The sequence below is a fragment of the Chiloscyllium punctatum genome, chromosome 2 (genome assembly GCF_047496795.1).
Source record: "Chiloscyllium punctatum isolate Juve2018m chromosome 2, sChiPun1.3, whole genome shotgun sequence".
In the NCBI taxonomy this organism is placed as follows: Eukaryota; Metazoa; Chordata; class Chondrichthyes; order Orectolobiformes; family Hemiscylliidae; genus Chiloscyllium; species Chiloscyllium punctatum.
Window position 1 is genome coordinate 71652098 of NC_092740.1, and position 20526 is coordinate 71672623.

Sequence of the window (20526 nt, forward strand, 5' to 3'; positions counted from 1 at the left end):
GATCCTGTGACAGCTGTGAGTTCTGTAAGGTGCAAATCAAGTCCCATCGTATGACTTTAAAGAGCAAAGCCACTTTTTAAAAATATTTTAGTGTTATTCATGTTTTCTAGCTCACCAGAATGGAACTTTAACTATTGAAGCAGGAACAGAATGTCTTTGACAAAGCACTTTTTGCGAGTAAGTGAATATTGGAAAAACACTAAAACAAGAATCTGTCCACTCGTGAAGCTGCAAAGTTTGGCTGCCCTGGATGCATGAACTCTATCATGACCCTCACTATATCTCCACACAAATGAATAGCTGTAAAGCACGTTAAAGCTGCCAAAAGTCTTTTTCTTCACTTTAACAAAAATTGGCGTATTTGTCAAATTGATTGTAATAAAATAAGTTGTTCTGTTTTCAGTTGGTGTCATATTTTCAAAACCAAACTAAATTTAATTGTCAAAGCCAAAAGAACTGCGATATCGTTGGAAAGGCTTAGCACTCTGATTTCTCTGCACAGATGCGACTCGAGTTAATGTTTTGGCTCCAGTGACCCTTCCTCAAAACTGATATTGGTAGCTAGGAAATGGTTGGTTTTATGCAGGGGGTAAAGAGTAAACAATAGTGAAGATAGAGCCCAAGGACAGAGAAGAACATTTGGACAGACATAGGAGTGAATAGCAATCAGCCTAGGAGAATGAATAGTTACTAATGGGGATAATGAGTGACTGACAATGGGTTGTGTGCAATAACAGACCCTGTGTGTAAACAAGGCCTGGTGTGTGGGGGTTGGGGTGAGGATATGGGAGAAGGTGCCTCAAGCCCTACAGTTGTTGCACTCAATATTGAGTTTTGAGGCTGCAAAGTTCCCAAGCAAAAAATCAGGTGCTGCTCTTACAGCTTTGCACTGAGGTTCACTAGACCACTACAGCAAGCCTGAGATAGAGATGTTGGCCAAGGAATAAGGTGGTGTGTTAAAATGGCAGGCAACTGGAAGCTCAGGGTCCTTTTTTCTGCGGATAGAATGCAGAAGTGGTCACCCAGCCTATGCTTTGTTTCCTCATTGCAGAGAAGACCACGTTGTGAGAAGTGAAATGCAGGTAAAGTGCTGCTTCACCTGGAAGGTATGTTTGGGCCCTTCGGTTCTGAGAAGGGGGGGAAGGTAAACAGGCAGGTGTTACACACTGTGTGGTTGTAGAGAAAGCTGATATTTAGCTATGGGGGATGTTGGGAGTGAAGGAGAAGTGGACCAGGGTGTCCCAGAGGAAACAGTGTGTGCAGAATGCTTATAGGGGAAGGGAGAGGAATGTGTCTGGACATGGCACCCTGCTGGAGGTGGTAGATTGGGATGCTGGTGGGATGGTAGCTGAGAACAAGGGGGACCCTATCGCTGTGTGGGAGATGGGTCAGACCGAGCTGAGCAGCCTGTGCTGGGGAAGACTTGATTGAGGAAGAAGGTTGACATTTCAGAGATCTCCCTGTCAGCAGCATCATAACAGATGGGACAGAGATGGAATGGAATAGAGTCCTTTACAGGAAGCAGAATGTGAGGATGTATAGTCCAGTTAACTGTGGCAGTTGCTTGGTTTGTAGTGGATAGTGGTAGCCAGCCTAAGCCCAGAAATGGAAACAGATGGAGAGGATGGGAAGGAAGGAGTTAGAGATGGGCCAGATGACGGTGAGGGCAGAGTGGAAGTCAGAAGTGAAATTGATGAACTTTTCCAATTCAGGACAAGAGAGGGAAGCTGTACTGATGACATCATTGATATACCAGAGAAAGAGTTGTGGTTAGGGACAAGAATAAAACTGGAACAAGGGATGTTCCACTTCCCACAAAGAGACCGGCATAACTGGGGCCCATGCGCGTACCCAAGGCCAGACCTTTGACTTGATGGAAGTGACAGGAATTAAAAGAGAAGTCGTTCAGGGTGAAGAGGAGCTCGGCCAATGGAGGAAGGTGGTGGTGTGTGGACACGGTTCAGGCCTTTCTTTCTCAAAGAAGTGGAGAACCCTGAGACCATCCTGATGGGGAATGGATGTGTAACAGGATTACATATCCATAATAAAGAGGACTTGGCTGGAGCTGTGTAAAGTATCAGAGGATTCCTGAATGAAAGTGGGAAGGGACTGGACAAGGGAGAAAAAAATTCCAGGTAGGAAGAGGTGAGTTCTATGGAGCAGGAGCGATGGGTCTGTCTGGGTGGACGCTAGGAAATTGTTTCGATTAGGTGAGGAGACTAGGACCCGTGGACACAGCCTTAGAATTAGAGGGGGTAAATTCAGAACAGAAATGCGGAGACATTTCTTCAGCCAGAGAGTGGTGGGCCTGTGGAATTCATTGCCGCAGAGTGCAGTGGAGGCTGGGATGCTAAATGTCTTCAAGGCAGAGATTGATAAATTCTTGATGTCACAAGGAATTAAGGGCTACGGGGAGAATGCGGGTAAGTGGAGTTGAAATGCCCATCAGCCGTGATTGAATGGCAGAGTGGACTCAGGGCCGAATGGCCTTACTTCTGCTCCTAGGTCTTACGGTCTTATGGCATCTAGTTATGTATCTTTGGGAAAGAGGTAGAAGCAAGCTGTGTGGGGTTGGGAGACTATAAGCTCGGAGGCAGTGGGGAGACCACCAGATGAAACTAGGTGAGTCACTGTCGTGGCCACCATGGTCTGGTATTCCATAATGGTCATGGTCCAGGGGGAGGTAGGAGATATCTGAGAACTGGCGCTCAGCCTCCACAATGTAGAGGCCAATCTGCCAGACAACAGCATGACACTTGTCAGGTGGCTTCATTACAAAGTCAGGTTTTGATTAAATATAAGCTTGAAAGTACAATTGGATTCATGTGAAAGTATAGGGTTGAAAAGGGTCCATTGGGCTAATCCCAAAAACTAGTGATTTTTCCATTGCTTGTTCCTTCATATTTCCAAGTCATATTTGCAGATTTATTTTTGAGAACATGCCTGCTATTACACCAGGGGTAATATCCTTAATTCTGAAGTTTGTATAACCTGAAACATAATATTAGCATTGTTTGTTTATTCCCTGAAGGATACTGAGAGCATTAAAGTTTACTTTATCCTTCAACCTATGAAAGTCTCAGGCTCTTCAATACAACTCCTCGACACAACTCATTTGTGAAGCTAAGCCCTGTAGGACATTGTCCACATTGCCGGTAATGGTCCTCTACTTTTTGTCATTTATGTTTGCATCTAAGTCATTTACATGAGAGGTGCAGTTAGTAAGCTTGCAGATGACACAAAAATTGGAGGTGTAGCGGACAGTGAAAAGGGTTACCTCAGATTACAACAGGATCTGGACCAGATGAGCCAATGGGCTGAGAAGTGGCAGGTGGAGTTTAATTCAGATAAATGCAAGGTGCTGCATTTTGGGAAAGCAAATCTTAGCAGCACTTAATGGTAAGGTCCTAGGGAGTGTTGCTGAACAAAGAGACCTTGGAGTGCAGGTTCAGAGCTCCTTGAAAGTGGAGTCGCAGGTAGATAGGATAGTGAAGAAGGCGTTTGGAATGCTTCCCTTTATTGGTCAGAGTATTGAGTAGAGGAGTTGGGAGGTCATGTTGCAGCTGTACAAGACATTGGTTAGGCCACTGTTGGAATATTACATGCAATTCTGGTCTCCTTCCTATCAGAAAGATGTTATGAAACTTGAAAGGATTCAGAAAAGGTTTACAAGGATGTTGCCAGGGTTGGAGGATTTGAGCTATAGGGAGAAGCTGAACAGGCTGGGATTGTTTCCCCTGGAGCATCGGAGGCTGAGGGGTGACCTTATAGAGGTTTACAAAATTATGAGGGGTATTGATAGGATAAATAGACAAAGTCTTTTCCCTGGGGTTGGGGAATCTAGAACTAGACGGCATAGGTTTAGGGTGAGAGGGGAAAAGACATAAGGGGCAACCTTTTCACGCAGAGGTTGGTACATGTATGGAATGAGCTGTCAGAGGAAGTGGTGGAGGCTGGTATAATTGCAATATTTAAAAGGCATTTGGATGGGTATATGAATAAGAAGGGTTTGGAGGGATATGGGCCGGGTGCTGGTAGGTGGGACTAGATTGGGTTGGGATACCTGGTCAGCGTGGACCGGTTGGACCAAAGGGTCTGTTTCCATGCTGTACATCTCTATGACTCTAAGTCTATGTTGTAGCAATGACTGAAATTATTACAAACAATACTCCAACAGTACCTATGCCTCATCTACAGCAATATGGATTCTGCCTCTGATTAATCATTTCCAGATTCTCCTTATGCCTGTTTCAGTGAAAGATCCAGAGTACCTGCATATTTCTCGTCTATAGTAATTTCTTGGGAAATGTTTTTCCAAATAAACATCAAAAGTCAAAAACTTCCATGCCCATTCCAGAGCAGAACAGGACTGGTTCCTTACAAGCCTGCCCTTTTCAAATCTGCAGGGTGGCACAACCAGCATATATTATCAATCCTATTGCAGAGTCCAGCATCTGACAGGTTCATGGAAATTACATTGTGAAATGAGTTTTCATCCTTTAACATTCCCTACTTTACATGTGCTTCTGGCAGAGGTATTCCTCAGACATTATTATTCATACCTTTGTAATTGATAGTTGAGGTTGGTGCATTGATGCTCTCTGAATGTCCATCTCTCAAATCACTGGTTTACGTCCTATGCTGTATATTGTTGTGTTGGTGAGTTAAATCCTCTTTCAAACTCCAAGGACATTTGATCTGCCAGCCTTCTCCAAACTGGTCTCTCTTCCTAGGTCCTCATCTTCTGACTCTGGCATCTCTATTCCCTTCCTCTACGCCACTAAAGTGTATGTCCTCCCAATCCCAATTTACTCAATGTTACTGAAACCCTCGTTAATTCAGTTCTTGCTGCTTAGCAAGGTAATGGTGTAGCAGAATGGAATTAGGGCTTCAGTCCATTTATGGATTACTATCAGGAGACAGTGAGGTCTGCAGATGCTAGAGATCAGCGTTGTGTGTGTTGTTGGAAAAGCATAGCAGGTCAGGCAGCATCAGAGGAGCAGGAAAATCGACATTTCGGGCTGAAGCCCTTCAGTTTCCTGATGAAGGGCGCTGGCCCAAAAATGTCAATTTTCCTGCTCCTCAGATGCTGCCTGACCTGCCGTACTTTTCCAGTAACACACACTCAGCTCTGAAGCCCCATCATGCCAGATGGTGGAATTTGAATGCAAAAAAAAACCTTGATCCAAAATTTTAACAATTTAAACTTATGCACTTTTTCCATTAATATTACTTTATAAATGAATATTGTTATTCTATTGAAGTCTATTAATTTCTTGAAGTGAAAATGTTATTTTAGTGTAAAACAAGGTCAGAAGTCACACGACCAGATTACAGTCCAAGTTTATTTGAAGTCACAAGCTTTTGGAGTGCTGCTCCTTTGTCATGTGAAGTCCTGACTTCACCTGAAGAAGGAACAGCACTCCAAAAAGCTGGTCACTTCAAATAAACCTGCTGGACTATAATCTGGTTGTATGACTTCTGACCTTGTTCACACTAGTCCATCACTAGCATCACCACATCATGTGAAAAACAAAGAAACAAACTGAACAAAAAAAAAGACATTAAGCCATCATATGATTTGGTATTTTGTCTATATGATACAATTCCAATAAATATTTCAGTGTATAATATCTTTTCACTTTTCAATTATTTGCTATTCCACGAGCATAAGAAAGATGACAATTTCCTGGTCCTTTAAGCTAACCCCATGTACTTTTGACATAATTTGTATCCCCGCTGGCAGTCTTGGCCTGGCCTTGAAGAAACCAATTATATTGAATAAAGGAACGGTTTAAACCACAGTTAAACCTCTCTCTCGTAGCAAGTGATACAGCTCTACTTCAGATATTAAAAAAAAGTTATGAATACAGCACAAAATAAAGGCATGCAACTGTCTGGTTTCTGTGGAAAGTTAGTTATTTTTTTGTAAGCCCCAAGCACTGCAGCAAAGAACACAATTGTTTTAGCAAAAGCTGCATTTTCTCAAAGGTATCAGTTTTCAAGTTTACTTAACATTTGGTTCAAAAGTGACAAGAGAGTCAACTTTAAAAGTTTATTCAACATTTAAATCAGACAATAAAAGGACAAGACAAACCAGAAAAATGCCACTCTCAGAACTGCATCTGCATTATTAGCAATAGTCCATGAAATATTTGCAACAAGCAATTAAACACTGATTGTAATATTACATTTGAGTACCATACATTTTTCCACTTTGAGTTTGATAAAATTGAGCAAATAGGTTGTATAAAGAAATACATTTAAAGTGTGCATTGAAAAAAATTTCCAAAGGCAATATCTTAACGCACTCGATTCCAGGGAGTTTTATCGGCCATTGTTTAAGTACTCTTCTTCTCTTCAAAGATCAAGTTTGCTGTTGCTTTTTTGGCTAGAAGAACACAAACAAACAAAGATAGTACCTTCAAATTGTTAATTTCAAACCAGCAAAACACAAATTCTCATTCTGGCATAGATCAATTGTCCAGTGCCTACCAACTAAACCAGCTTACTCAATTTCAACAACAAAGAATTATTTGCATCTTACGAGGCATTGGATTCTATGCTGGGGTACTGAGAACATATAATTTCCTCCCAAGTAGAAGATCAAACAGTAAATGTTGAGAAGCTGTTTTAGTAGTGCAGCATTTCCCTTATGTTCAATCTGATCTTCACCCATTTTCCAGAATAATGATAATCAGGATCTGATTAACAGCATTAAATAGCATTAGTATGCATTTGTCTTTTGAAATTGCAGCCATACAAAACAGTACTTTGGAATTCCAGTGCAGGGGCCTGGAATAACACCTATAACCTTGTTCGCACCATCCAGTATTTCACCAAATCTCAAGCTCTGCCTCCGTGGGAGTTATCAAAGCACATTCAACAGGAAATTAAGCTGTTAACTTGAGATGACAGCATTGCAACTCCAAACCAGAGTGCAGCAAAACAAGAAACCCAGGTGACATGTCTAGATGCAATAGGCTAGAAGTGGGAAAGACAACTTGTTTCATAATGGCCTAGATGTGTTAGTGATATTAGCCACGTGACTGGGAAAAGTCCCCTGTTCTGCAAAAATAGCACTTGACCCATCAATCCTTCTGACACAATAGACAAAGTCTTGGTTTAGTGTTTCATCCAAAAAAAAAAAAAGAATTGTTATTCCCTTGTACTGATGTTAACCAGTCCTCCATTACAAAAGCAAGAGTCTTTTTCCTCTTTGCTGTACTGGTATAGTAGGCAAAGTACTGATTACATCCACTTCCATTGGAGGGGCATTGTTCCACATTAAGCATCACTAACCAGGAACTCTCCAACTCATATGCCATAGACATATCAGAAGGATGTGTGGATTGATAATCTACATTTACAAATATAGTTTTCATGGCTATCAAGTCATGGAAGTGATGCCTCCAGGCTCAGAGGCAACGAACGACACTTTCACAGGGCCACAAAGACCTCCAATAATAAAAACAGTAACTGATTTGTAATGTTTGCTGATGCTAATTTTGTCCCAAACGTATTAATGTTGCTTTTTTTTAAAAAACAGCCCACTCAGATGAGAGCAGACATTGATGAGTGATTCTTTTTCTCCTTGATTAAGTATGGCTGAGTTAGGGTATTCATTCTGCAAGAGCTCCAAACACAAAATATCATCACCGAGAAAACATTTGAAGGTTTTTATTGTTTAACAGACCTATTCAACAGGAGCAGACATGCAAGGAATATATTGCAGCTGTAAATGATAAGTTATTGATCTTACCATTTTCTTTAATGGTATCTGCAGCTTCTGAGGCCCGATCACCAATATTCTTCACAACCTCATCCAATTTAGCCTCATGTTTCAGAAAGAAAGGGCGAATGAAACGCTTGTAGATCACTTGAGAGCCATTATTTGCAGTGGGAACCATACACCAAACCAGGAACGCACACTAGATATGATCAAAGAGATGTATTAAAATAAACAATTGAGATCCTATATTCGTCCACAATGCTACAGTGCATTCTAGTATAACGTGGCAATAGTGTTCCTCTGCAACTTCGCACTATGGAAAACTGCTACAGAAAATCATGCTGTAGAAGATCGCTACAGAAAAGGACTATACCCATTCAGTAGAAAGTTCACATTATCCAAACAGCATCCACAATTTGTCAATCGCATTATAGCCTAATCAGGTTGATAAAACATGTTATACCAGAATGACCTATATTCTTATTAAATTTGTTTGCCTACCAGTTGTCATTCCAAATATCACCACTTGGAGCAGTTTGATTGTTAATGACTTATTTTGATTTAAGTCAATATGTTACGAATATTTGTTGCAAAATCCTTCTGCTGTCTCGAACGGATTATCCTAAATCATCTTGTGATTTCACTTAGAGTTATCCAAAATAATAATCTACATCTGCTCTAAAAGCAGGAAGCAACATTACAGTTAGTCAGACACAATATTTCTCAAGCTATCAGATTTGCCCATCTGCAACCAAGGGTCACCAGAGCCAAAACCGTAACTTTCCTTTTCAAAGGCTGTTAGACCTGCTAAGCTTTTCCAGCAACTTCTGTTTTAGTTTCTGATTTTAGAGCATCCGTGGTTCTTTTGGTTTTTAACCTCCCCAAGCTCTTGATTTATCAAATACCGTCATCTGCCCCGACCCTATAAGTCATTCTTTACCAGCCATCATCCCAATCTCTCAATCTTCAAGCAGCTTGGTCTAAATGCTCCTGAAGAAGCGTTTCTTACTTTGAGCCAATTCTTTAAAAGCAAATGAGCTTCCTGTTCTTCAAAACAGGCCACTATGGAGACAATACTCTAGAGAGAGGAAGGAAGCCTAGACTGTATTTATTTATTCAGTGCCAGGATGTGGGCATTGCTCACAACAGCAGTATTTATTGGCCACCCCCAAATACTCTCTAGAGCTTTCAGACCAACCTTCTGAAAATGGTGGAATCTACATTCCCACAGCGCTATTAGCAAGACAGCATTTTGACATAGCATTCTTGAAGGAAGTCAGAATGCTGTGCCACTTGAAGTAAAAACATACAAGAAGAAATGTTTCCAGGAGCTAGAAGTTGTGGTTTGGAAAATATTATCAAAGGCAGCAATTCATTGCAGTGCATGATGTAAATGGTATACATTATTTCCACTGCATGCTGACGGCAGAGGTAGTAATTGTTTGAAAGAATGCGAATCAAACAGACTTTGTCCTGAATGGCATTGAACTTTGAATTTTGATGGAGCTGTACACATTCAGGCAAGTGCAGTGTATTCTAGAACACTCCTAAACCAGTGGCTTCTAGTCAGGGTGGACAGTATCTTCAACCTCTCACCCTCATAACATGCAGCGCTCCACTCCCTCTGCTCCAACCCCAACCCCAACCTCACTATCAAACGAGCAGAAAAGAAGGGGAGGGGGCGCTGCAGTGGTAGTCTGGCACATTGACCTCTACACCGCTGAAGCCAAGTGCCAACTTGAAGACACCTCCTCCTACCACCCCCACGACCACAACCTCACCTCCCAGACCATAAACAACTTCTTCATCTCAGGAGATCTCCCACCCACAGCTTCCAACCTCAGTTCAGGAACCCCAGACTGACCAATTCTACCTCCTACCCAAAATCCACAAACCTGACTATGCTGGCTGACCTGTCATCTCAGCCTGCTCCTACCCCACTAAATTCATCCCCACTTAGCTCTTTACTGTCCTACCCCCCTGGTCCTGGAACTCCCCACATATATCTGGGACACTACCCATGCCCACCACCTCCGAGACCTCAATTTCCCTAGCCCCCAACGCCTTATCTTCACCATGGACATCCCATCCCTATACGCTCCATCCACCCTGACCAGGGCCTCTAACCCTCCCCCGACGTCCCCACCAGTACCCTTTCACTGACACTAATCTGTTTGGCTGAACTGGTCCTCACCCTCAATTTCTCCTTTGAATCCGCCCACTTCCTCCAGACAAAAGGGGTAGCCATTGGCACCCACATGGGCCACAGCCATGCCCGTCTCTGTCAGCTATGTGGAACAGTCTACCTTCTGCAGTGACACTGGCACCACTCCCCACCTTTTCCTTCGCTACATTAATGACTATATTGGTGCCATCTCATGCTCCCATGAGGTGGTTGAACAGTTCAGCAACTTCAACACATTCCACCCCGAACTTAACTTTACCTGGACCTCTACATCAATGGTGACCGACTCAACACTGACATTTTCTGCAAACCCACAGACTCCTCCCACTCCACCTCCTGCAAAAATGCTATCCCTTATTCGCAATTGCTCCACTGTATCTGCTTGCAGAACCGGTTCCACCACAGAACACAACAGATGTCCTCTTTCTCTAAAGGCCACAATTTCCCCTCCCTTGTGGTTGATGATGCCCTCCAGTGCATCTCATCCACTTCCCACACCTCAGCTCTCGAACCCCACCGCTCCAACCGCAACAAGAACAGAACCCCTCAGGTCCTCACCTCCCGCCCCACCAACCTCCATATACATTGGATCATCCTCTGCCATTTCACCACCACCAAATGAACCCCACCACCAGGGATATATTTCTCTCCCTACTCTTATCTGCTTTCTGTAAAGATCGTTCCCTTCGCGACTACCACGTCAGGTCCATGCCACCCCCCCACCCTCCCCTCCTGGAACCTTCCCCTGGCACCACAGGAATTGAAAAACCTGCATCCACACCACCCCCCCCCCCCCCCCCCCACCCGCCTCCATCCATCTGTCCATCTTCCTTCCCATCTATCTACACAACCTCCCCTTCAACCTATCACCTTTACCCTCCACCTCCATCCACCTATTGCACTCTCAGCTACCTTCCTGCCACAACCCCACCTCTCTGCCATTTATCTCTCCAACCCAGAGGCTCCCAGCCTCATTCCTGAAGGGCTTTTGCTCAAAACGTCGATAATCCTGCTCCTCGGATGCTGCCTGACCCGCTATGCTTTTCCAGCACCACACTCTTGACTCTAATTTCAGCATGCATTACTCACTTTTGCCTGGATAGTATCTTGCACAGGACCTGTTTGCCTTTGGCCTGTCCATATGGGGAAGAGTACAAAGAACTATCAATATGTTTTGGATTGGATAAATTAGAGTCATAGAGATGTACAGCACAGAATCAGACCCTTCAGTCCAACTCGTCCATGCCAACCAGATATCCCAACCCAATCTAGTCCCACCTGCCAGCACCCGGCCCATATCCCTCCAAACCCTTCCTATTCATATACCCATCCAAATGCCTCTTAAATGTTGCAATTGTAACAGACTCCACCACTTCCTCTGGCAGCTCATTCCATACACATACCACCCTCTGCATGAAAAAGTTGCCCCGTAGGTGTCTTTTATATCTTTCCCCTCTCACCCTAAAACTATGCCCTCTAGTTCTGGACTCCCCACTCCAGGGAAAAGATTTGGTCTATTTATCCTATCACAACTCTCATGAATTTATAAACCTCTACAAAGGTCACCCGTCAGCCTCCGACACTCCAGGGAAAACAGCCCTAGCCTATTCAACCTCCCCCTATAGCTCAAATCCTCCAACTCTAGCAACATCCTTGCGAATCTTTTCTGAATCCTTTCAAGTTTCATAACATCTTTCCAATAGGAAGGAGACCAGAATTGCACACAATATTCCAACAGTGGCCTAACCAATGTCCTGTACAACCGCAACATGACCTCCCAACTCCTGTACTCAATACACTGACCAATAAAGGAAAGCATACCAAACGCCTTCTTCACTATCCTATCTAACTCTGACTCTACTTTCAAAGGAGCTATGAACCTGCACTCCAAGGTCTATTTGTTCAGCAACACTCCCAGGGACCTTACCATTAAGGTGTAAAAGTCCTGCTGAGATTTGCTTTCCCAAAATGCATCACCTCACATTTATCTAAACTGAATACAATCTGCCACTTCTCAGCCCATTGGCCCATCTGATCACGATCCCATCGTAATCTGAGGTAACCTTCTTCACTGTCCACTACACCTCCAATTTTCGTGTCATTTGCAAACTTATTAACTGTACCTCATATTCTCATCCAAAATCATTTAAGTAATGACAAAAAAGTAGAGGACCCAGCACCGATCCTTGTGGCACTCCACTGGTCACAGACCTCCAGTCTGAAAAACAACCCTCCACCACCACCCTCTGTCTTCTACCTTTGAGCCAGTTCTGTATCCAAATGGCTCGTTCTCCCTTTATTCCATGAGATCTAACCTTGCTCACCAGTCTCCCACAGGGAACCTTGTTGAATGCTTATTGAAGTCCATATTAGATCTTATCCACTGCTCTGCCCTCATCAATCCTCTGACTTTTTCAAAAACCTCAATCTAGTTCGAGAGACATTTATTTCCCATGTACAAAGCTATGTTGACTATCCTTGTCAGTCCTTGCCTTTCCAAATACATGTGCATCCTGTCCCTCAGGATTCCCTCCAACAACTTGCCCACTACCGACGTCAGGCTCACCAGTCTGTAGCTCCCTGGCTTGTCCTTACCACCCTTCTTAAACAGTGGCACCACGTTAGTCAACCTTCAGTCTTCCAGCACCTCACCTGTGACTATCGATGATACAACCATCTCAGCAAAGAGCCGAGCAATCAATTCCCTAGCTTCCCACAGTTCTAGGGTACACCTGATCAGGTCCTGTGGATTTATCCACTTTTATGCGTTTCAAGCCATCCAGCACTTCCTCCTCTGTAATGTGGGGATTTTTCAAGGTGTCACCATCTATTTCTCTACATTCTCTCTTTTTCATCTCCTCTTCCACAGTAAACACAGATGCAAATATTTGTTTAGTATCTTCCCCCATCTCCTGCAGCTCCATACAAAGGCGGCCTTGCTGATCTTTGAGAGGCCCTATTCTTTCCCCAGTTACCCTTTTGTTCTTAAATGTATTTGTAAAAACCCTTTGGATTCTCCTGAACCCTATTTGCCAAAACTATCTCATGTCCCCTTTTTGTCCTCCTGATTTCCCTCTTAAGTATACTCCTACTGCCTTTATACTCTTCAGATTCACTATCTATCCTGTCTATAGTTGACATATGCTTCCTTCTTTTTCTTAACCAAACCCTCAATTTCTTCAGTCATCTAGCATCCCCTATACCTCCCAGCCTTTCTTTTCATCCTAACAGGAATATCCTGTCTCTGGACTCTCGTTATCTCATTTAGATTAGATTAGACTAGACTAGACTAGACTTCAGCCCAACCAGTCCACACCGACCCTCCGAAGAGTAACCCACCCAGACCCATTTCCCTCTGACTAATGCACCTAACACTATGGGCAATTTAGCATGGCCAATTCACCTGACCTACACATCTTTGGATTGTGGGAGGAAACCGAAGCATCTGGGGATTTCTGGAGGCTTCCCATTTTCCAGCCATACCTTTATCGGCAAACATCTGCACCACCACCCCCTCCCCCCGCCCCAGTCAGCTTTTGAAAGTTCTTGCCTGATACTGTCAAAATTGGCCTTCCTCCAGTTTAGAACTTCAACTTTTGGATAATGTCTATCCTTTTCCATCACTAATTTAGAACTAATAGAATTATGGTCACTGGCCCCAAAGTGCTCCCCCACTGACACCTCAGTCACCTACCCTGCCTTATTTCCCAAGAGTAGGTCAAGTTTTGCACCCTCGAGTAGGTACAGTCACATACTTAACATATTCCTCTCCATCCAAAACCTTAACACTATGGCAGTCCCAGTCTATGTTTGGAAAGTTAAAATTCCCTATCACAACCACCCTATTATTCCTACAGATATCAGATCTCTTTACTATCAACTAGTCTTCATCATTCAAATATTTTATGATCTTCCAAGTATGCTCTGAAGCTTTCATTGTCAGCTCCATTCCATTCCCTCAATACCAAAATGAACTATTCGTCTTAATAATGGCCTGAATATTTAGGCCATCAGCATTAGCAGTTAATGACCAGAATAATCATTAATGTACTTTACAATGCAAATTTATTATTAACTAATTTCTACTTACCTTGAACATGTAATAAAATGGAAACCAGGAAAAGAAGATGTCAGAAAAGAATTCACCTACACTGAAGAGACCATATACTACCCAGTACATCAGCCATATTGTATCGTCATCTTTATCTGGGCTTTCGATAGCCTTGATTCTGTACGGAAGAAAAGTAAACTTACCAAATATTTCAACAGCACAAAGTAAGCTAATTTTAAATCTATCTTTAACAAATAAAACTTGCAGAAAGTCTAGGTACATTGCATCACTTTCTAACATGGGCAATCCAAGTGACACGTAAAGCCTAAGAAATTCACGGTGTGCTTAACTAGATTCCTGGTGAAACAAATTTGTAAAACACCCACCAGGAAGGTATACATTGAGTACATAGTGTTTTTCAAAGTATTTTTATTTATTGACGATGCTTACCCTTGCTGGATTATAGTGCTGCAACAGCTAACTTTAAATATTTTATCCATACAGCTTTTATATCGATACTGAGCTTCGAATGAACAGTTGGCCACAGAAGGCAGAGTTGAAATCATTACCATTGTCACTTCATTCTGGTCCCATCACTTGCATTCTAGGAGTAAGGATTGGTAGCTCAACTTATTTTTCTCTATCTTAGTGCCACCAGACCAAGGTTAAGAACTACTGCGGGTAAGATCAACTCAAATCAGCACAAAGGTTGAATTTTCCATGCAAGTGAAGCAGTGATCTTCTAGTTCACTATGCCACATGCAGTCTTTAGCTTCACTTGCTGTAAATGCTAGATTTAGCAAACGAAGGAAAATGTTAGGTACAATTAGTAATCTATCTGATTGTGTTAGCTTAGAGCAATACAATGGGGTCACTGGCACAGATGTACTGAATAATGTTTATCCATTGAATAACAGTAGTTATAAATATGGTTTTGTGAGCTGTCCCTGAAATGATTCATGTACTTAAACCTCAGGCCTCTTTTCAAGTAAAATTCAAATGAATTTGTAACTCAATTAACAGTGGAGCATTTGACAAAGGCGATAAATTCCTATTATGAATGCTCACCATGTGACTGGAGTACATTTCTATTTTTGGCTGTGATACCATACACAAACAACATGGTAGATTAATTTTACCAATAAATTTAACAGATATCCTTTTCATATTTCAAGCAGATTGAGGACAATTTTACGCAGTACCTTCAGTTTACTGTGACGATCATCTTGTTGTCTAATTAGAACCACTCAGGGTAAAGGGGGCTACTTTCCCAACATGTCCGCCAGAAGTTCCATTTTTACAGAGCGGCGAGGAGAGAGGGCAGAGAGAACAGAGGGCTGCCAGGAAGAGAGAGCGCACAAACCATTTTTAAAGGAGCAGCTGAGGAAGAGGTCACAGTGAGGAACAGAGGACTGCTGGGTATATCTCTAACCAAAATAAAAAAGGATGTTCATGTGTAGCTAAAGTAAGGCGTTTCAATTGATATTTCTTGTGTATCGTATGATTGATTGAAACTTTACTGTTAGTTGATTAGTTGAATAAGACCATAGAGAAGTACTAGGAATCATTTGACTCAAATTTGTATAAATTAATTAAGTAGAGATGGCTGGGCAGGTGATGTGCTGTAGCTGTACGACATGGGAGCTGGCTGATCCCACTGTGAACGGCAGTGACCACATCTGCAGCAAGGGTTGGTTGCTGGAAGAACTCCGGATCAGAGTTGATGATCTGGAATCTGAGTTTCAAACACTGCGGCACATCAGAGGAGGAGAGTTACCTGGCCGTTTTATTTCAGGAGGCAGTCATGTCTGGTAGACTCAAATTCAGTTAGTGATCAAGGACAACATGGTGTGACTGTAAATGTAGGGGGAATTGGAGTTCAGGGGTGGAGGAGCCTCAGCCCTTTACCTTGTCGAACAGGTATGAGATTCTTGCTCCCAGTATGGATGAGCCAGCTGGCCATGACACCATGGTGCAGAAGGCCACTCAAGAGGGGGAGCAAAAAGACAAGTAGTTGTTATTGGGGATTCTGTGATTAGGGGGAACAGATAGTATCCTTTGTGAGCCAGATCTGGAGTCCCACATGGTGGGTTGCCTACCCAGTGCCAGAGTAAAGGACATTTCCGACTGATTTGAAAAGATATTGGGACTAACAACATAGGCAAAGCTAGGAAAGAAGGACCTGTTTGGGGAGTATCAAGCACTCGGAAGGAAATTGAAAAACAGGTCCTCAAGGGTCATAATGTCCAGTTTACTGCCTTAGCCACGTGCTAACTGGCATAGGGATAAGCAAATTAGGGAAGCAAACATGTGGCTAAGAGATTGGTATGGGAAAGACGGATTCCATTTCATGGACATTGGCATCAGTTTTGGAACCGGGGTGGGGAGGGGGAAATCTGTACTGATGGGATGGGTTGGGATGGTCTCCACCTGAACCGATATGGAACCAATGTTCTGGTGAAATAAAATAAATAGGATGGCCATTAGGACTCGGGGAGGCGAAGGGAAAACGATGGAGTATGGAGTCAGGTAGAAAGATAAGCAGCAGGTTAGCATGTGTTCAGGGTTTAAGTTCAAAGTAGATTAGGAATGAAGCAAAAACAAAAAAAGGATAACTTAGGACATAATACTAGAGATGTTGGAAATCACGAGTATATGAAAATTAGCATTAAAACACTCTACGTGAATGCTCATAGTATTCGTAACAAATTAGAAGAATTAGTAACACAAAATCATCGTGAATAATTATGATGTGGTAGTCATCACAGATGTGGTGCAGGGGGTTCAGGACTGGCAGTTAAACATACAAGGATTTACAAATAATTGAAAAGACAGGGAGGTGGACAGAGGGGGTGGGGTTGTCTTGTTAGTTAAGAATGAAATTAAATCTATGGCACTGAATGACATAGGGTCAGATGGTGTTGAGTCTGTGTGAGTGGAGTTGAGGAACCACAAATGCAATAAACCATAATGGGAGTTATGTACAGATCTCCCAATATGTACCAGGAAATAGATAGGGCAGGTCAGAGGGCAAGAAGGTCATGATGATTATGGGGGACTTCAATATGCAGGGGGACCGAGTGAATAATGTTGCTAGTGGATCCAAAGCAAGGGAATTCATGGAATGCTTACAGGTTGGCTTTTTGGAACAGATTGTGATGGAGCCCACATGGGAGCAGGCTATTCCGGACTTAGTGCTATGTAATGAGCCAGACTTCATAAAAGATCTTAAAGTAAGGGAAAACTTAGGAGGCAGCGATCATGATATGGCAGAGTTCAGTCGGTAATTTGAAAGAGAGAGAAGGCAAAAATCAGATGTAATGGTGCTACAGTTAAATAAAGGTAATTCCAGAGGCATGAGAGAGGAATTGACGAAAATCAACTGGAAGCAGAGCCTAACGGGGAAGTCAGTACAGCAACAATGGCAGGGGTTTCTGGGTGTAATTTAGGACACAATAGAGGTTCATGGGCTACATCCTAGAGTTCTGAGGGAGGTGGCTAAGGAAATAGTGGAGGCATTGGTTGTGATCTTTCAAAATTCACTGGAGTCAGGGAAAGTCCCAGATGGTTGGAAAATCACTATTGTAACTCCCTTGTTCAAGAAAGGATCAAGACAAAATATGGAGAATTATAGGTCGATTAGCCTAACCTTAGTTGTTGGTAAAATTCCAGAATCCATTGTTAAGGATGAGATTTCTAAATTATTGGAAGTGCAGGGTCAGATTAGAACAAGTCAGCGTGGATTCAGTCAGGGGAGGTCGTGCCTGACAAACCCGTTAGAATTCTTTGAAGAGGTAACAAGTAGGTTAGACCAGGGAAACCCAGTGGATGTCATCTATCTAGACTTCCAAAAAGCCTTTGATAAGGTGCCTCACTGGAGGCTGCTGAGTAAGGTGAGGGCCCATGGTGTTCAAGGTGAGCTATTGGCATGGATTGAGGATTGGCTGTCTGACAGAAGGCAGAGAGTTGGGATAAAAGGCTCTTTTTCGGAACAGGAGCTGGTGACAAGTGGTGTCCCACAGGGTTCAGTGTTGGGGGCTGCAGCTGTTCATTTTATATATTAATGTTCTGGATCAAGGAACTGGGGGCGTTCTGGAGAAGCTTGCCAATGATATGAAGTTAAATGGACAGGTAGGTAGTACTGAGAAGGTGGGGAGGTTGCAGAAAGATTTAGCAAGTTTAGGAGAGTGGTCCATGAAATGGCGGATGAAATCCAACATGAGAAAATATGAGGTCCTGCACTCTGGGGGAAAAAGAAACACAGGCTTGGACTATTTTCTGAAAAGTGAGAAAGTTCATAAAGCCAAAGTACAAAGGGACCTGGAAGTGCTAGTCTAGAATTCTCTGAAGGTTAACCTGCAGGTTGAGTCTGTGATTAAGAAAGCGAACGTAATGTTTTCATTTATCTCAAGAGGGTTGGAAAATAAAAGCAGCAATTTGCTTCTGAGACTTTATAAAGCTGTAGTTGGGCCCCATTTCGAATACTGTGTCCAATTTTGGGCTCCATACCACAGGAAAGACATACTGACACTGGAGCGTGTCCAGCAGAGATTCACATGGGTGATCCCTAGAATGGTAGGCCTAATATATGATGAACGGCTGAGGATCCTGGGATTGTATTCAATGGAGTTTAGAAGGTTGAGGGGAGATCTCAAACTTACAAGATAACGCATGGCTTAGAAAGGGTGGATGCTGGGAAGTTGTTTCCATGAGGCGGGGAGACTAGGACCCGTGGGCATAGCCTTAGAATTAGAGGGGGTCAATTTGGAATGGAAATAAGGAGATATTGCTTCAGACAGAGTGGTGGGCCTGTGGAATTCATTACCATGGAGCACAGTGGAGGCCAGGACATGAAATGTCTTCAAGGCAGAGATTGATAAATTCTGGATCTCGCAAGGAATTAAGGGCTGGGGGAAGAGTGGGGTGAAGTGCAGTTGAAATGCCAATCAGCCAATGGTGGAGTAGACTCGATGGGCCGAATGGCCTTTCCTCCGCTCCTGGCTCTTATGGTCTTAAGTCCTTATAAAAACATCCTCACTGCCAATACTGGAGATCTGAAACCACCACCTATTGTTGACTTAATGACGATGAAAATGTTGTCCAGCTCTGTTCAATTATTTGAATATGTTAATATTCTTGAACATTTAATTTTTTGTTCATACTAAATTATGAATGCATGATGGATTTCAATAAATCATCAATTGCTAACAGTACCCTTAAGGGATGAAGGGTTATTTTTCTGAAAGTGAAGCAAACCATCTAGCAGACTGGAGGGAACAGAGGTTTATTCTGCATTCAGTCCAGTTTATGAGCACAGCATAAGAATGTTTAGTATTGAAACCGTGTCTAAAATGAAACAGTAGTTCTTCACTAAGCCAGTGTAGCTTATAGCGCTTAACAGGGGCGAGCCCCAAGATCTAATGTTGCCTACATTCGCTTTGTTGAATAATGTTTAACAGTTGTCTAGCCATGCCACCTTTATTCACTATTTAAGATTTAGCAAGCCAGAACCTCGAGGTGAAATTGCCATAACAGCTTGGTTAGTGCTGGTTATCTTAAATAACAAGGGCTGAGACATCCTGCTGATCGTCTGCCAATTTTCAGTACAGGAAAAAGGCAGGCACGGCAGGAATTCTACAGCTTCTCTTGTTTTCAGGACCTAGTTTTCCCTTGAGGAAAAAAAAACGTATTTACCATTAAATTTAAGCAGTCTAGAAATTTATTTCATCAATCACAGATTCACTTTGAAAGCACATCTGTTACTAACAACTTTGTCATCTTGTCTCCTTCATAGACTATTCTCCACCCCAGCTGCAGGCAAGCACAGTAGCAGTTACAGAGGACACCACTACAGTGATGTATCCATGCAAGTGTTTTCCAGGTTTGAAAAATCAACCAGGGCCCAAAGGTGCATCTTTCAGTGGGGTGGAAATTCCACTTGGTGATAATGTGCCCCAGATCCTCAAATCCCTTTGTGATAGTGCTGTGGGGGTATATACCTTTCATGGACTCCAGTGGTTTAAGGCAGCAAATCACCATCACCTTCTCAATGTGAGTTAGAGATAGGCAATAAAAACTACTATAGCATGCAATACCCACTTCTTGTCAAAGTTTGGAAGATGAAAAATTGGATTTAAAAGATTTTCCAATAATTTGAAGACAATTTAATTAAAACTCTATTCCTTCTGTAGCAGAAAAGTCTTTCGTGTTTTATTGCAATTGGAGTGTTTAAAAATTATCCACATTACTTTACTAGTACCTGCAATACCTATTATTCATATATTTGCTAGGAACACTAGTTTATGACTTCAGAAAACCAAAGAAAATTTTTCCTTGCATGTTAACTCAGCCAGTGCTCTCTATACACAACAAAGTGAATCACATTAAACACGATTCACAGAATTGCTAAAAAGTTTTGACTCAGGATATTGGTGCTAAAAATTGATTATTGCAGCAAATACTAAATAGTCTTAAAATTTCATTCAGTGCAAATGCTTTCATGCATTTTTACTTTTAAAATGTAAAATTAAGTTGAACTATTCTGTTCAAGCCTTCTTC

At 42.5% G+C, this 20526-nt stretch overlaps 1 protein-coding gene across 1 annotated transcript in view; it reads right to left on the minus strand.

Moving 5' to 3' along the window:
* Nucleotides 1–6041: 6041 nt before the first annotated feature.
* reep5 (receptor accessory protein 5) overlaps nucleotides 6042–20526 on the minus strand; it is a 33504-nt gene continuing 19019 nt past the window's right edge. The window contains exons 3-5 of the mRNA XM_072583795.1: nucleotides 14008–14146; nucleotides 7763–7931; nucleotides 6042–6391 (exon numbers count right to left, since the gene is read on the minus strand). Of these exons, the coding sequence (XP_072439896.1) occupies nucleotides 6342–6391; nucleotides 7763–7931; nucleotides 14008–14146 (358 nt within the window). The 3' untranslated portion in view covers nucleotides 6042–6341. The remainder of the gene's footprint in view (nucleotides 6392–7762; nucleotides 7932–14007; nucleotides 14147–20526) is intronic.